This window comes from Lagopus leucura, unplaced genomic scaffold, assembly GCF_019238085.1.
Source record: "Lagopus leucura isolate 7727_CA_CO unplaced genomic scaffold, USGS_WTPT01 Super-Scaffold_100040, whole genome shotgun sequence".
NCBI lineage: Eukaryota > Metazoa > Chordata > Aves > Galliformes > Phasianidae > Lagopus > Lagopus leucura.
The window spans coordinates 468,252-482,924 of record NW_024962289.1 but is presented as its reverse complement, the minus strand read 5'-3'; the positions used below and the strand labels follow the sequence as shown (position 1 = coordinate 482,924).

Below are 14,673 nucleotides of genomic sequence, written 5' to 3'. Positions count from 1 at the left end.
CTTCTGACTTTAGCATCTGGGGAAACTCAGTATTTTCCTCCACAACTGCCTAAAGCTCTCACCCATCAGAGACTTTCTGTTAGATGCCTTCTTTTAGTTGGAGCCTTTTCTTGTGTAGTTTTGGTAGTTTAGATTGCCTTGGCATTAGCCTGCTTGTCTGGGGGCTGCAGCTGCTGTGTGATCTGTGATTATGAGAAGGTGCAGAGACATGCACTGTGTCTTTGTGACTAGGCTGGTGATACAAGGTGCTGTGCCTTGTGCTGCTTATCAGCTGAGCAAAAGCAGGGGGAGACACTCTCCTTGGGAAGAGGAAAAGAATTATCTGAAATGTGACTCCTCCTTTATTTTCTTCTATTCTTCAGGCCTGATCCAGAAGTTACAAGCTAAGATGGCACTGCATGGTGTCAAACTGGTTATCCATGGCCTAGAAACCAAAGGGGCTGCTGCAGGGTCCCCACCCACACAGAAGGGCCTTCAGCATATCCTTACTGAAATCTGCCGTCTGGAACTGAACGGAAACCTACATTCTGAGCTGGAACAGATTGTGACTCAGGAGAAGATGCACCTCCAGGATGATCCCCTTCTCAATGGCTTGCTGGATTCTTCAGAGTTGAAGACCTGCCTAGATGTGGCAAAGGAGAACACAACCAGTCACAGGATGAAAATAGTGGAGGTTAGCTGAAAGCCTGGGATGGGACCACACCTGAAGTTTTCAGGCCTCCCAGTAACCTAATATTACTTCTGTTGTTCCAGGGATAATTCTGAATACTGTTCATTCTTAATTTGATTTCCTCTCTCCCTATCTTTGTCTTCTCATAGGCTCTGGCAGGAAGTGGACGCCTGTTTTCTCGTGTCCCAAGTATTCTGAATACTCAGCCCCTGTTGCAGCTGGAGTACGTTGCCACTGACTGCACCCCTGAAGCTCTTTCAGCTAATGAAACTGAGCTACATGATGCTGGAATCTCCTTTAGCCAGTGGGATCCCTCTAGCCTTCCCTCTGGAAATCTGATCAATGCTGACCTGGCAGTATGCAACTGTTCAACAAGTGTTCTAGAGAACACAACTGAAATCATCTCTAACTTAGCAGCTGCAGTGAAAGAAGGAGGGTTTGTTTTGCTGCACACCCTTCTTAAAGAGGAAACTCTTGGAGAAATTGTCAGCTTTCTTACAAGTCCAGACCTACAGCAGAAGCACAGCTTCCTGTCACAGGTAAATGACCTGCAGGCTCAAATACTTTCTCAGTGGTTAGTCTGCAGTCTACTGCTTGCATTCTTTGTTTTGATAAATGTTAAGATGTTGCTTTACTTTGAGGCTCTCTGTAGGAATATATGAAAGCAATACATTCAAATCCTCTGTGGGGTTTGACAGAATGGTTACTATTCTGTTTTTTTGAATATCTGCTTGTTTGTAAGACTGGTATTCTAGCCAGGACTCTGGGATGCTAGTTCTACTGCATTCTGAGGATATTTCAGGGAGGAAGGCATAGTTTAGACACAGCATAAAATAGTCTAATGCAAATCAAATACATATTTATGCTGAGGCAGAACAAAACTGATGTCAGGATGTCAGCAAATGGAAGAAGGTTGGATGGCCTGTTATTCATGGTGAAGTGGTTTTGGGGGAGACTCAGCATGGACTACAGGTGGTGACTTGTAGTTTTAATTGATTCTGTTTTTTACCTTTCTGTTAATTCGGGTTGTACTTGATCTGACAGGCACAGTGGGAGGAGTTATTCAGCAAAGCCTCACTGAATCTGGTTGCAATGAAGAGATCTTTCTTTGGCTCAGTTATTTTCCTGTGTCGACGGCAATCCCCTGCCAAAACACCCATTTTTCTGCCAGTAGATGACACTCATTATAAGTGGGTTGACTCCTTAAAGGTGAGAATTTGTGTGTTTGGGATATTTGGCTTTCCAAATCTTTACACTTCAATGAGATTTAATTTAGCAGTGTTATGAGGGGAGAGAAGGAGATGGTGGGAGGGAAGGAGGAAAAAGAGTTTGTGTTTGTTCAGTTGTTTTTGCTTGAAATACAACTTATTCATTTCTGCCTTTTCATTTCTGTCCTGTAGGAGATCTTGGCCGACTCATCAGAGCAGCCTGTGTGGTTGACTGCCACCAATTGTGGGAACTCTGGAATTTTGGGTATGGTGAACTGCCTTCGCCTGGAAGCAGAAGGCCACAGAATCAGGTATGAAATCATGCCCACAGGTCACGCTTGGAGACGAGATGTTTTGTTAGGTTCTTTTCAGGCTCGCAACAAAACAAAGCGAAATGTCAACTCTTGGTCTCTAGGTGCGTGTTCGTTTCCAACTTGAGCCCTTCATCAGCTGTCCCACCCACAAGTCTTTCTTCCCTGGAGATGCAGAAGATGATTCAGAGAGATCTGGTGATGAATGTGTATCGTGATGGAAAGTGGGGTTCCTTCAGGCATCTCCCGTTGCAGCAAGGTACCTTCTTTGAGGATCACTTGCAGGGCCTAGAGGAACAGACTCTAGATATATGAGTAGCTATTGTTTCACGTTTTTAAACTGTTAATAATAATCATAGAATCACCAAGGTTGGAAAAGACCTAAAAATCATCCAGTCCAACCGTTAATAATAAAGGATAACTTGAAATTCTTTTGTTCCAACTCAGACTGAACAGTAACATGCTCTGGTACCAGGAGGAGGGGTAAAGTACTTAGGATATGGGTAGAATTGCAGGGTAAGAATGGGACTTGTGGAGAGAAAATAGAGGAGAGGGTAGCAATGATGAAAGGGGACTATTAATTCTGGAAAGGGTGTGCGTGTGTCAATGTGTGCAAAGTTCCTCTGTTCTTCCTTCTGCAGCTCAGCCTCAGGAGCTGACAGAATATGCTTATATAAACGTGTTGACTCGTGGAGATCTCTCTTCCCTTCGTTGGATTGTTTCCCCACTCCGCCATTTCCAAACAACAAATCCGAATGTTCAGCTCTGCAAAGTTTACTACGCATCTCTCAATTTCCGGGACATTATGCTGGCAACAGGAAAGCTTTCTCCAGATGCTATCCCTGGTGGGTTCTGATTAGCCTGGAAGAATTCATTCATGTAACTTCAGTAATTCTGATTATGCACTGGCTAAAGTATATATCAGGCTTTATTTAGCAAGAAAGTACCTTTAGGAGAGGAAGTATATAGGCTTTACTTCAGGATCACACACAAGGACTTGCAAGTGCTACTTCAGTTATGGCCCCACTTCTCACGTGGCAGAGTCATTGAACGTTTGCTGGGAGGAAAGATTATTAACCCCATTGCATAGATATCAAGTGTGAGGTGAAACATCTTGATGGAAATTCCGGTGATGGGTGAGATGCGTGCTGAGCTGAGGAAGTTGGCAGCTGCAGGACATACTTTGCTTTTAGGGAAAGAAAGGGCAAGGTGTAGGATCTCCTGTCTGCAGACTGGAGACTGTGATCTCATAAGGATTTGTGTAGTGTCTGCAAAATGGTTCTAAGGCTTGTTTAATGGTTTTAATGCTTGTTTAAATACAAGCCAAAAAAAGTAAGACTCTTATATGAGCTACTTGATTAGGACTGGGTTTCCCTTCATGAGTGAGATCAGGCTGTACTTAAAACACAGAAACAAAGGTTTTGCTGTAAAGCTATTTTCTGTGTTTGTCCTTTCTAGTTAATGCTTATTTATGTATTTCCAAAGAACAACAAAAATGCTGGAGCAGGGTATTTCGATTAGATTTCTCAGATAAAAGCTGGAAACTAAAGCAGTATTGTTAAGGGTAGAGAGTAAGAGATTCAGTCCTTTTTTGCTGCTCTCTTTAATGAGAAATTAGCTGTGGTAACTAATGATCTTTGTACATAATAGATAAATCCTAGCTCTTTCTGTCTCTAGGGTTCTAGATTTCAAGGGCTGTCATTTTAGGAAATTCTTGTCCAAAGGATTTTAGAAGAGAAGTTTTCCTTGATAAAAGACCTTTTACCTTCTTGCAGGTAACTGGACGTTGCAGCAGTGCATGCTGGGCATGGAGTTCTCAGGACGGGACCTGGCTGGAAGGAGAGTGATGGGATTGCTGCCAGCAAAAGGGCTGGCCACAGTGGTGGACTGTGACAAGAGGTTCCTATGGGAAGTGCCTGAAAACTGGTAGGTTAGCTTCTGTTTTATGTACGTGGATAAGTTTTGCCTTGCTGCTTGAGGCTGGTGACAACCCTGGTCTGACGTGAAGACGTGAAGATCTCACTCTGGGAAATTGTATGAACTTTGGTCTCGTGAGCAGCTGTGAGATTTGGCTCAATCATCTGATTGACTGCGGCACTGTTTTTTTTGTGTTGTTTTGTGCAATGATTTGCACTGTTTTTTTCCATCTATTTCTTGTGCTTTTGGCTCTTTCTGTATAAGCAAAGGTTTTGGTGTTGGATGTGTTACTGATTTACTGTGTTAGTAAAATATTCCTGCAGAAGAAAAGGCCCTTAGCACTATGTGGCCACTGTTGCAGTCAGCTCTATGATTGAGAACCCTTTATACTTTTTGGTCCATCTTGGCAGATTAAACCTTCATATTTCTGAAAAGCAAACTTTATCAAGGGAATCTGTTAGGTTTTCTAAGGCTGAAGATGTCTTCTCCCCTTTGCTTTGTTTCTTAGGACTCTGGAAGAAGCAGCTTCAGTGCCTGTGGTTTATGCCACTGCTTATTATGCTTTGGTGGTTCGAGGTGGTATGAAGAAGGGGGAGAGTGTCCTCATTCACTCTGGCTCAGGAGGTGTGGGCCAAGCAGCCATTGCCATTGCTCTGAGCATGGGCTGCCGTGTTTTTGCTACTGTAGGTGAGTACTGAGGATCTAGTCTACAATTGTAAGACTTAATTATTTCTGGTCATTCCTCTGTCCCGTACATAAGCACCCTTTGTCCCAAGGTTTGACACATTGAGAGCTTGAAACCTTTGAAGCAAGTGGTTGCTCAGGCTGCACATCTTTCCCTGTTGTTTTTATCTCTGAAGAATTAACATGTGAGTACTGCCATTGTTCAGCTGTCATCTTATGTCTAACTCTTCCAGGCTCTGCTGAGAAACGTGAGTATCTCCAAGCAAGGTTCCCACAGCTGGATGCTAACAGCTTTGCCAGCTCCCGAAATACAACCTTTGAGCAACATATACTGCGAGTTACCAATGGGAAAGGTCAGTTGGAGGAATATTTTGTTTTGTCTTCTTACTCAGCTATGTCATGTTATGCAGTTGTAATGCCTGATGACAAAATGGCTTGATAGGAAATGGGTTGGCTCTCAAAAGAGTGAGTTTCTTAAACAGTTTCTTCTCCTTTCACTACAGGTGTCAACCTTGTGTTAAATTCCTTGGCAGAAGAGAAGCTCCAGGCCAGTTTGCGTTGTCTTGCTCAACATGGGCGCTTCTTGGAAATAGGCAAATTTGATCTATCAAACAACAGTCAGCTTGGTAAGATGGGGCTTCAGGAAATCAGTCTCCTTATGCTTAGGCAAACAGGAAAGCACAACCTATCATAATACAGACTAATATTCAAATTGAGAAGAACTTAGAGCTCGAACATTTGTTTTGTAAAAGCTGCGTGTTAAATGCATTGTTGCAAAAATTTGTTTTCATCACTGACAGTTTGTGGGAGGATTGTATGCACCAAATGTTGACAGTCTCCCTTTTTATTGTAAATAAATTAAAAAAAAAAAAAAAAAAAAAAAAAAGTCTAGCATCAGTAAAAGTTTCCTGTGAAGAAGAGTTTGTGTAGAAGGACAGGATGTACGTGGGATTCTGGCTCCTCTGTCCCTCTGACTCAGCTGTCACTGTATTGCAAAACATCCTTTTTAATATCAAAATGACCATGTCGTAGCTTGTCCTGTTGACAAAGTTCTTGTAGGTGGAGTTGCTGTTGAATTAGTCCACTCGTAAGAGAGCAGCCTAACTAACATAGCCTTCAGAGAGTATATGCAAGAATGAGTTTTCTAGCAAGCAGTAACTGCTTTGCTCCTTAGTTTTATACTGTTGACTTGCACAAAAAATGTTCCTAAAAAAGATGGATTCTGTCTTGAGGTGGCAGCAGCACCAGGTGGTAATGATGTTGCTTTTTCCAGGAATGGCTCTTTTCCTCAAGAATGTGGCGTTCCATGGAATCCTGCTGGATTCAATCTTTGAGGAAGGAAACCAAGAGTGGGAGGTGGTATCAGAGTTGTTGACAAAAGGCATAAAAGATGGTGTGGTGAAGCCCCTGAAAAGCACAGTCTTTGGTAAAGAAGAGGTAGAAGCTGCCTTCAGGTTCATGGCGCAAGGAAAACATATTGGCAAAGTTATGATCAAGGTAACGAGATAAGGGTGTTGATTCCCTGATGCCTGTCATCCTCTGTATTGGGTGTTTTGATCCAGTTAAACTTGAAGTTGTGTAACAGCATGGGGTTACAGCTTTTGCTGCTGACACTGTGGCATGTATAGCGTTGTCAGGTCTGTCACTCTGAAACAAGTTTGATCCCCTGTTGACTGGAGGAGCATAGCTGCATGTGGGAAGACAGAATGTGTTTGTGCATCCAATTTTAATGTGCTTTTTGGTGTTGTTTTTTGTTTATTTGCTTTGTTCTGGAAGATCCAAGAGGAGGAGAAGCAATATCCTTTAAGGTCTGAACCAGTAAAGCTTTCTGCCATCTCCCGAACTTCCTGCCCACCTGCCAAGTCCTACATCATCACAGGAGGCCTAGGAGGATTTGGGCTTGAGTTGGCACAGTGGCTGATTGAGAGAGGAGCACAGAAGCTTGTACTGACATCCCGTTCTGGCATACGAACTGGTAAGCAAAAACCTCAATTGTCCTCAGTTTGTTTCTCTCAATTTTTAAGTGTTTTATCAGTGTCTTCATAATTCTTTTCCCTCCCTTGTGTGTGTTCACTCACTTCAAACAAGTTGTGATTCATTTTAGTCTAAGGGATGAAGTATCTTTGAAGTCTGCCTCTTTTTTCCAGCTACTTCTTTCTTCTTTTTTTTTTTTTAATGCAACTTAAGTCTATCAAGCCATGTTTGCCTCTTTCTCCATTGCCTAAGATACTTCTCTGCAGTCTTAATTTTTAGTTTTATTCCTTCTATGAAGTCTGTATCCAGCTACATCGCTGCTGCGTTCAGTGGCAGTGAATTACTAAAGATGCTTGTTCCCTTAAATTGAGTGTGGTTGCTCACTTTTTACATGAGGTATCTGAAGGAGCAAAAGCTATACCCTGCTATCTAATAACACCAGAAACTTTTTTACTCAGTTTTGAGTATTGCAGTCTCAGCACTGAGATTTCTTATCAATGGTAGTCTTAAGTGCTCCCTTGGTGAAATTCAGCCATAACAAAACTTCTGTCTTTACAAATTTCTTTTTTCTTTTAGCAAGTTCACAATTTCCCAACTTCTGCAAACGTAGTTCAAATCCTTTTATCTCTCAAGTTCTGCTTGTCCTACTGTTGCCTGCTGTCTTGCTCTAATCTTGCCACTTGTTCCTGTCTTGGAATATAAAGTCTTAAGTTCACTCATGCTCTCCCACCCTGCTCTCCTGAATCTCTTGTCCTCTTTGTGATCTGTTTAGGATGCTCTGAGACTTGAGTGTTTTCTGTCACCATTCAGATTTTGTCCAGTGTTCCTCTTGTAGCTGAACTGGGGATTGTTTAGCTATTCAGACCCTGGTTTGAGTTGAGATGGTTTGAGTGCTTCATCCCACATGTATGTTTGTTTGTTAAGGCTACCAGGCTAAATGTGTCAGAGAATGGAAGGCGCTGGGAATCCAAGTGTTGGTTTCTACCAGTGATGTTGGAACTCTAGAAGGAACACAGCTTTTGATAGAAGAAGCTTTGAAGCTGGGACCAGTTGGAGGCATCTTTAATTTGGCTGTGGTAAGTGCCAGTAAGGCTTAGAAACTTGCAAGAGACAGCAGACATTAAAGTGGCTTTTTCCACTTTTGTAGAGTTTTAGGTTGTGTCTCTGTTTCAAAGGGTGTTTTGCTTTGGCCTGAGGTAATGACTGAAGGCTTTTGCATCTGGCCCCTTAACCTGGGTAGCAACAGTATGTGACCAGCTAGCTCAGTTTTGGATTAAAGTGAATGTTACCCTTGGCCTCTGGGGACAAGAAGAATCCTATAACAAGTTTACCAGTTGAAGACTGCAGTGGCAGCACTGAACAGGCTTACCAATAGATGAGTTGGCCTTCTTGTATTTCGTGACATCCAGGATACCTCTGTGCTGTAAAACTAGAAAAGTGCATTGTGTAGTGATATCTTCTTGTATCCGTGATAAATTTAAACAGAAACTGAGATACTCATACAATTTCTTTGTTTTAAACCCATCTGACAGGTCCTTAAAGATGCCATGATTGAAAATCAGACCCCAGAATTATTCTGGGAGGTCAACAAGCCCAAGTATTCAGGCACCCTTCATTTGGACCGGTAGGTATCTGTAGAAGGGACAAATATGAGCTGCATTTGTGGTCACTGAGTTGACCAGTCTTGGATATTTCAGTCTTAGTGGCTTTCCACAGCAACAAGTGGTTCCCAGTTTTCCTGATGGGTTTCTCTGTCACTTGTTCTATTCCAAGGGTGACTCGTAAGAAGTGCCCAGACCTGGACTACTTTGTTGTATTCTCCTCTGTAAGCTGTGGAAGAGGAAATGCTGGGCAAAGTAATTATGGCTTTGCTAATTCTGCCATGGAGCGTATCTGTGAGCAGCGGCATCACGATGGACTCCCAGGTAAGATGACTTCATTCACTGCAGAGAAAAATCTTATCCTACAAACATTCAGAGGAGAACCAGCACACCAGGAATCTGTGTCTGGAATAATGACAGCTGTTTCCTGTTGCAGCTGTTAAACTGAATCATTCAGATGTGAATGAAAACTGATTATTTAAATAGTATTAGAGGAATGTGGGCTTTTGCTTAGCTGTTTTTAGCTCCCTTTTATTGCTGCTGTGTGCTTAAATTAGTTGCCTAGTGTGTTCTTCCTTGTGATTTCTCCTCCAGGCCTGGCAGTCCAGTGGGGAGCCATTGGTGATGTGGGCATCCTGAAGGCAATGGCAAACAGAGAAGTTGTGATTGGGGGAACTGTTCTCCAGCAAATCAGCTCATGCCTGGAGGTGCTTGATATGTTCCTGAATCAACCTCATCCTGTCATGTCCAGTTTTGTCCTAGCAGAGAAGGTCTCTGTGAAAAGTGAAGGAGGAAGTCAACGGGATCTTGTAGAAGCTGTTGCTCATATCCTTGGTAAATGCAAAGTCTAGCAATTGCATACTTGGTGCTCATTTTAGAAGGGGTCTTGCTCCAGTATGGTCTGAGGGGAATTGTGTTTCCAATCTGCACTGGGTGGAAAGTGAGGACTGATGTATACCTCAGCCTCTGCTTATTTCTAGAAGCATCCTTTGCCTTAGCACTCATAGAGATACTGCTGGTATGATCATTTCCTTAGCAGTTTGCATGAGAACCTGAGAACTGTGTGGTGGGGTGTGACTGGAGGTTTGTCTATTCCAGTATTCTGTGTCCAGTAGCGACCAAAAGTTTGTTTCCCTCATTATGCCATGCTGCCAGGTAGAAGAAGACTGGGCAACAGCCAGTGACATTTTGTCCTCTCTGAGTGATGGGTAGCTTGGGAAGAGGTCTGGGAAGGGAACCTGGTTCAGCCTAAAGGGTAAACCTTGTTAGGTGTAGGACTGTGCCTTCAGTTACAGCCTCTTTAGGTGTCTCCAGTTGGATGTTCTGAACTTCTAGAGCTGAAGTGCCAATGTTCACAGCTATGTAGCTGTGACTGATATATTGCCTGTCATAAAGCTGTGCACATATAACATACAGTCTAAATACTAAATCAGACGTGGATTGTAGAAGAGGTGATTTTTGAAAGCATTAGATGATCTTGAAAAGCAAATTCTGCTCTGTAGCTGTGCTTTATTCATGTTTAAGGAAAAAGTGAAAAGCTGAGAAGATTGCTGTAGGGAGATCTAGAGCTGAAAAGTCTTGTGTGCTGTTTTTTCCTCAGGTGTTCGTGATGTGAGCAGTCTGAATGCTGAGAGCTCCTTAGCAGACTTGGGCCTGGATTCCTTGATGGGTGTGGAGGTGCGCCAGACGCTGGAGAGAGACTATGACATCGTTATGACCATGAGAGAAATCCGACTGCTTACAATCAACAAACTGCGTGAACTGTCCTCCAAGTCTGGGGCAGCAGAAGGTAGATGTCTGGATTAGGGTTGCTACCATCAGCTGAGTTCAAACAACTGAGCTCTGAACCCGTTGCTTTCATCTCTGGTGACATAAGCCTTTATCAAGTTGTGAAATGGTATCTGATGATAGCTGAAAGGCTTCTTTATATGACCAACATTCTGCTAAAATGTGGTGACGTTAAGTTAGGCCCATTAGTTCCAGTAAAGAATATAAGAAAGGCTGTGAAAGCTGTTGTGCTGCCTGGATAGCATCTGCCTACACGAGTATTCTTACATAGCTGTGTGCAGGATGTGATTGGAGATCTTCTACTTGACGTTATGGCCATTACTCTACAGACATGTTTACTGCAAGCCAAAAGCATGGACAGCTGCCACAGAGCAACTGACAGTGCCTTGATTTAGTGAGCCAGTGGGCTAATACAGAGCAGTCCTCAGCACCTCTTGTAGGGCTATGGCAACATGACCAAGTCTCTGATCCTATATGACTAACTGTGTCTGCTGTTCTTTCCTTCAAAGAACTGAAGCCATCCCAAGTATTGAAGATGGGCCCAGGTGAGCCTCCAAAGCTGGATTTGAATAACTTGCTGGTGAATCCAGAGGGGCCAACGATCACCCGTCTCAATGAAGTTCAGAGCACAGAACGCCCTCTTTTCCTTGTGCACCCCATTGAGGGATCCATTGCAGTCTTCTACACTCTTGCCTCCAAACTTCATATGCCCTGCTATGGACTCCAGTGCACAAAAGGTATCTCAGTTCTTCAGCATCTTGAATTTGTATATCTAACAGTCTGAACTTCAGTTCCTTTATAGAAGGAGTTTTGTTTCTAGACCCTTAAATGCAAAGGACCAAGCATCAGTGCTCACAACCCATACAGTGTTGTGGCAAACAACCCCAGGTAATGAGAAGTGTTAGGTTAGACTGAAGAGCTTATGTATGGGGAAATGGAACAAATAGATTGAGTAACTTGAGCAGGTAAGCATTTAGGAGAGAAACAATGCATGGCCTTCTTCCTATCTTTGAAAACTGGAAGCAGAACTGTTACTTGTCTAAAATAAAAGTTGCTCACAGTAATTGAGAAGCTTACTTCTAAAATAATGTGGATGTTTCTGAGCTCTTGAGAAAGCAGTTGTCGCCGCTAGTGTCTGTTTCACCTGACTAATTTGTTTTCATGTTCTAGCTGCTCCCTTGGACAGCATACAGAGCCTGGCATCCTATTATATTGACTGCATGAAGCAGATACAGCCTGAAGGACCTTATCGCATTGCTGGATACTCTTTTGGTGCCTGCGTAGCCTTTGAAATGTGCTCCCAGCTGCAAGCACAACAAAATGCTTCCCATGCACTCAACAGTTTATTCCTCTTTGATGGGTCTCATTCCTTTGTGGCAGCGTACACTCAGGTAAAAAAAAATTAAAATACAACCTTCCATTTGGAAAACGTTCTGTGTCATCAGGGAGGGTGGGATGCTTACTGTGAGCTTACTGTTCTGGTTATGAACCATCTAAAAAGCTAAGACCTTTCTTGCCAGGGGAGATGCGACAGAGCTGTAGACAGTGGGCACTTAAGGATCCCTTGGGGGTTGGAGGCATATGGGGGTGTTATTTGTTAACTAGCTAGGGCTGGCCCACACATTCTGCTCTTGCAATTGTAAATAATAATAATAATGTCTTCTGGAAGACCTTTTGAGCCTGCAAGACAAAATCCTAAAGTAGATGTGCTAGAAAACCCTCCTTAGGTCTTCCCTTTCCATTTTCATTATGCTGCCCAAGGGATCCTGGTCTTTGGGCATTCACTACCTGTTAGATGTGCTTTCTAATCTGTCCTCAAGGTACCTTGTCCAAGGTTTAGTTTCTATTTTTATTTATTTTCCTCCCCCCCCCCTTTCCCCTCTTCTTCTCCAGTTCAAAGTCCTTTATTCTGGAATTGCTTTTATCTAACACTCAAGCTCAGCTGTATCCCTCCCACAACAGTGTTTTACTGTTCTCTTTTTTTAGAGCTACAGAGCAAAGCTGACCCAAGGAAATGAGGCTGCGTTGGAGACAGAAGCGCTGTGTGCCTTTGTTCAGCAGTTTACAGGCATTGAATACAATAAGGTAATGCTTCTTTCTTACACTGCACAGGAAGGGTGTGGTTGTGGGTGCTGGTTTTTATGTGTTTAATGTAGACTAACGCCCAGATATCGAGACTAAAGGGGAATTTTTTTCAATATTTCCAGTTGTTGGAGATTCTTCTGCCCTTGGAAGATCTGGAGGCTCGTGTCAATGCTGCTGCGGACCTTATAACTCAGATTCATAAAAACATCAATCGTGAAGCACTCAGCTTTGCTGCTGCTTCCTTTTACCACAAGCTGAAGGCTGCTGACAAGTATATACCAGAGTCCAAGTATCATGGGAACGTGACACTGATGCGGGCAAAGACTCACAATGAGTATGAAGAAGGTCTGGGTGGCGACTACAGACTCTCAGAGGTCAGTGTGAGATCTGCTGGTGACTGATGAGGGTCCCCTGATAGGTGGGGGAATAGAAAATCATGGGAACCACTCTTAGGGAGGGAAGAAGAATGAAACTGAAGTTAAAGAAGTAACCGTTCTGCAGCTATGACACACTGATAAGAATTAACTTTCCAGAAACTGTTAAGCTGATGGTTTCCATCAGGGAGGGGCCAAGGGGAGATCAAGCCTCTATATTGGATGATCTGTTTTCTATAGCTAATTCTTGCATCTCCCTAAGTAGATTTTGGATAATAAAGGTGTTAAGAGTGTAACTTGACAAAAGTAACTTTGAACCTCTGGTATTTGAGTGCAGACCCCAAAAGTTCGTTCAGTGCATGAGTGCAGACCTAAAAGAATGAGTACCAGCCCTCTGACAGCAGCGGCAGCTTTTCTTAGTTATGTTTTGTGGACTGTGTAGAAGTCAGTCTGTGGGTATCCTGGGGGCCAAAAAAATGAAAAGTAGGTTGTTGGCCTGTATCCAGATAAGGTCACTGTTCTGTAGCTCCTGCTTAGATAAAAGGGGAAGTGTCTCACATTCCTTTTTCCTGCTGTCTGCAGTAAGTGATTTTCTAAATTACCTTTGTTATATTGGCACCTCCCACGCCTTCTAACTTATGACTTGTATTTACTCTTGCTTCCAAGCTGAATGTGATAAAAGTTCCATAATGCCCTTATAGGAAGAGTTACGGTGGTGGGAGGAAGATAGATGGAGGGTTATTTGGTTGTCCTAGGGGCACGTAGGTATCTACTTCAGTCATCCATAGATAAAGTAGGTAAATTATCCTGTTAGTATCATGTTGGTGTTGTTTTCCTGCCCAGCTTACGTTTGAATGCTCATATGGGTGTCCAACCTTTTGGTTTGCCTTGGTTACGCTGAGTGAAGAGGAATTGTCTTGGGCTGTATATAAAATGTATATAACATAGTTAATGGATAGAAGTAACAAAACTTTTTTTTAATGAAAACAATAAAGAAGGCAACAAAAATGTAAAACTCATGGGTTGGGCACAACTACTGTAAAACATCTATTAGAATGTACCTGGTTGTGTTTTTCAGAAGCATTGGTTAAAGATGACGTTAAAGTTATATGAATAACTCAGACTGGCAGAGCCCAGGCAGCTACACGGCTAGCTGGCTTTAAACTGTGGATGTGTTCTGTGTCTGTGCAGGTATGCGATGGAAAAGTATCGGTCCACGTCATTGAAGGAGATCACCGCACCTTATTGGAGGGAGATGGTGTTGAATCAATCATTGGGATCATCCATGGCTCACTGGCAGAACCACGTGTCAGTGTCAGAGAAGGTTAACATCTGCTCACTTACTGTCAATGGTGAAGAAGATGCCAACAACATTCCTAGTTATGACAGACCCCAAGGAACTCTTCCTGTTGAACAGCATCTCATCTGCTCTGCTGCCAGAGCTGGGAAGTCCAGCTGAACTTGATTGGTCTCTTTGTTTCCTCTCTCTCATCATCATTCCTGACTTTCACGTGTTCTTTCTCCTCTTTCCCTTTCTATGCTTTGGTTTTTTTCCCCAGTTTCCCTGTCTGTGTTGCTGCGGTGCTGTGACTCTGTCACTGCGCTGCTGTGAGGGTTCCCCAGCGATGGTTGCTTCCTACAGCTTTGGCAGTATGAAAAGCAAATTTAGGAGTAGACGACTTGTGCTCTATATTGTTTTGTCTTAACAGTATTCCAAAGGGTAAGTGATAGCACTTGTTGACCAAGCCCAGTGAGCAGAGAGGGGAGCTGCAGCTGATTTCGGAGATACTTGTTGTCTGTGAAGAATCTGTCTGTAGTTAGGTCAGAAAGAGAATTCCATTGAGGCTTTTGTAACTATATTTTTTTAATTTGATATATTCTAAGTATTTATTGTGTCAAATCAGAGACTTCTTGCTTGGTTTTAATTTATCGTGGGTATCAGAAAAGGAAACATCCATTTTGGAGGGATAGGTTTATTCCACAAGGGGAGGTCGCCCGTTTGTTAAACCAAAGTGCATCTATGGAACAGCCCATTTCTTTTTTTTTTTTTTTTTTTTTTTT

At 42.9% G+C, this 14,673-nt stretch overlaps 1 protein-coding gene across 1 annotated transcript in view; it reads left to right on the top strand.

The window, feature by feature from the left end:
* The window catches only part of FASN (fatty acid synthase), a 33,641-nt gene extending 19,129 nt beyond the window's left edge, over nucleotides 1-14,512 (top strand). Inside the window, exons 22-43 of the mRNA XM_042883790.1 lie at nucleotides 363-673; nucleotides 820-1,209; nucleotides 1,715-1,879; nucleotides 2,071-2,189; nucleotides 2,294-2,448; nucleotides 2,831-3,034; nucleotides 3,965-4,115; nucleotides 4,615-4,793; nucleotides 5,024-5,143; nucleotides 5,294-5,416; nucleotides 6,064-6,287; nucleotides 6,567-6,765; nucleotides 7,689-7,840; nucleotides 8,297-8,388; nucleotides 8,538-8,689; nucleotides 8,960-9,199; nucleotides 9,966-10,154; nucleotides 10,663-10,890; nucleotides 11,324-11,544; nucleotides 12,140-12,238; nucleotides 12,361-12,612; nucleotides 13,804-14,512. Coding sequence (XP_042739724.1) covers nucleotides 363-673; nucleotides 820-1,209; nucleotides 1,715-1,879; nucleotides 2,071-2,189; nucleotides 2,294-2,448; nucleotides 2,831-3,034; nucleotides 3,965-4,115; nucleotides 4,615-4,793; nucleotides 5,024-5,143; nucleotides 5,294-5,416; nucleotides 6,064-6,287; nucleotides 6,567-6,765; nucleotides 7,689-7,840; nucleotides 8,297-8,388; nucleotides 8,538-8,689; nucleotides 8,960-9,199; nucleotides 9,966-10,154; nucleotides 10,663-10,890; nucleotides 11,324-11,544; nucleotides 12,140-12,238; nucleotides 12,361-12,612; nucleotides 13,804-13,941 — 4,103 coding nt within the window. The 3' untranslated portion in view covers nucleotides 13,942-14,512. The remainder of the gene's footprint in view (nucleotides 1-362; nucleotides 674-819; nucleotides 1,210-1,714; nucleotides 1,880-2,070; nucleotides 2,190-2,293; nucleotides 2,449-2,830; nucleotides 3,035-3,964; nucleotides 4,116-4,614; nucleotides 4,794-5,023; nucleotides 5,144-5,293; nucleotides 5,417-6,063; nucleotides 6,288-6,566; nucleotides 6,766-7,688; nucleotides 7,841-8,296; nucleotides 8,389-8,537; nucleotides 8,690-8,959; nucleotides 9,200-9,965; nucleotides 10,155-10,662; nucleotides 10,891-11,323; nucleotides 11,545-12,139; nucleotides 12,239-12,360; nucleotides 12,613-13,803) is intronic.
* The last annotated feature ends 161 nt before the right edge of the window (nucleotides 14,513-14,673 follow it).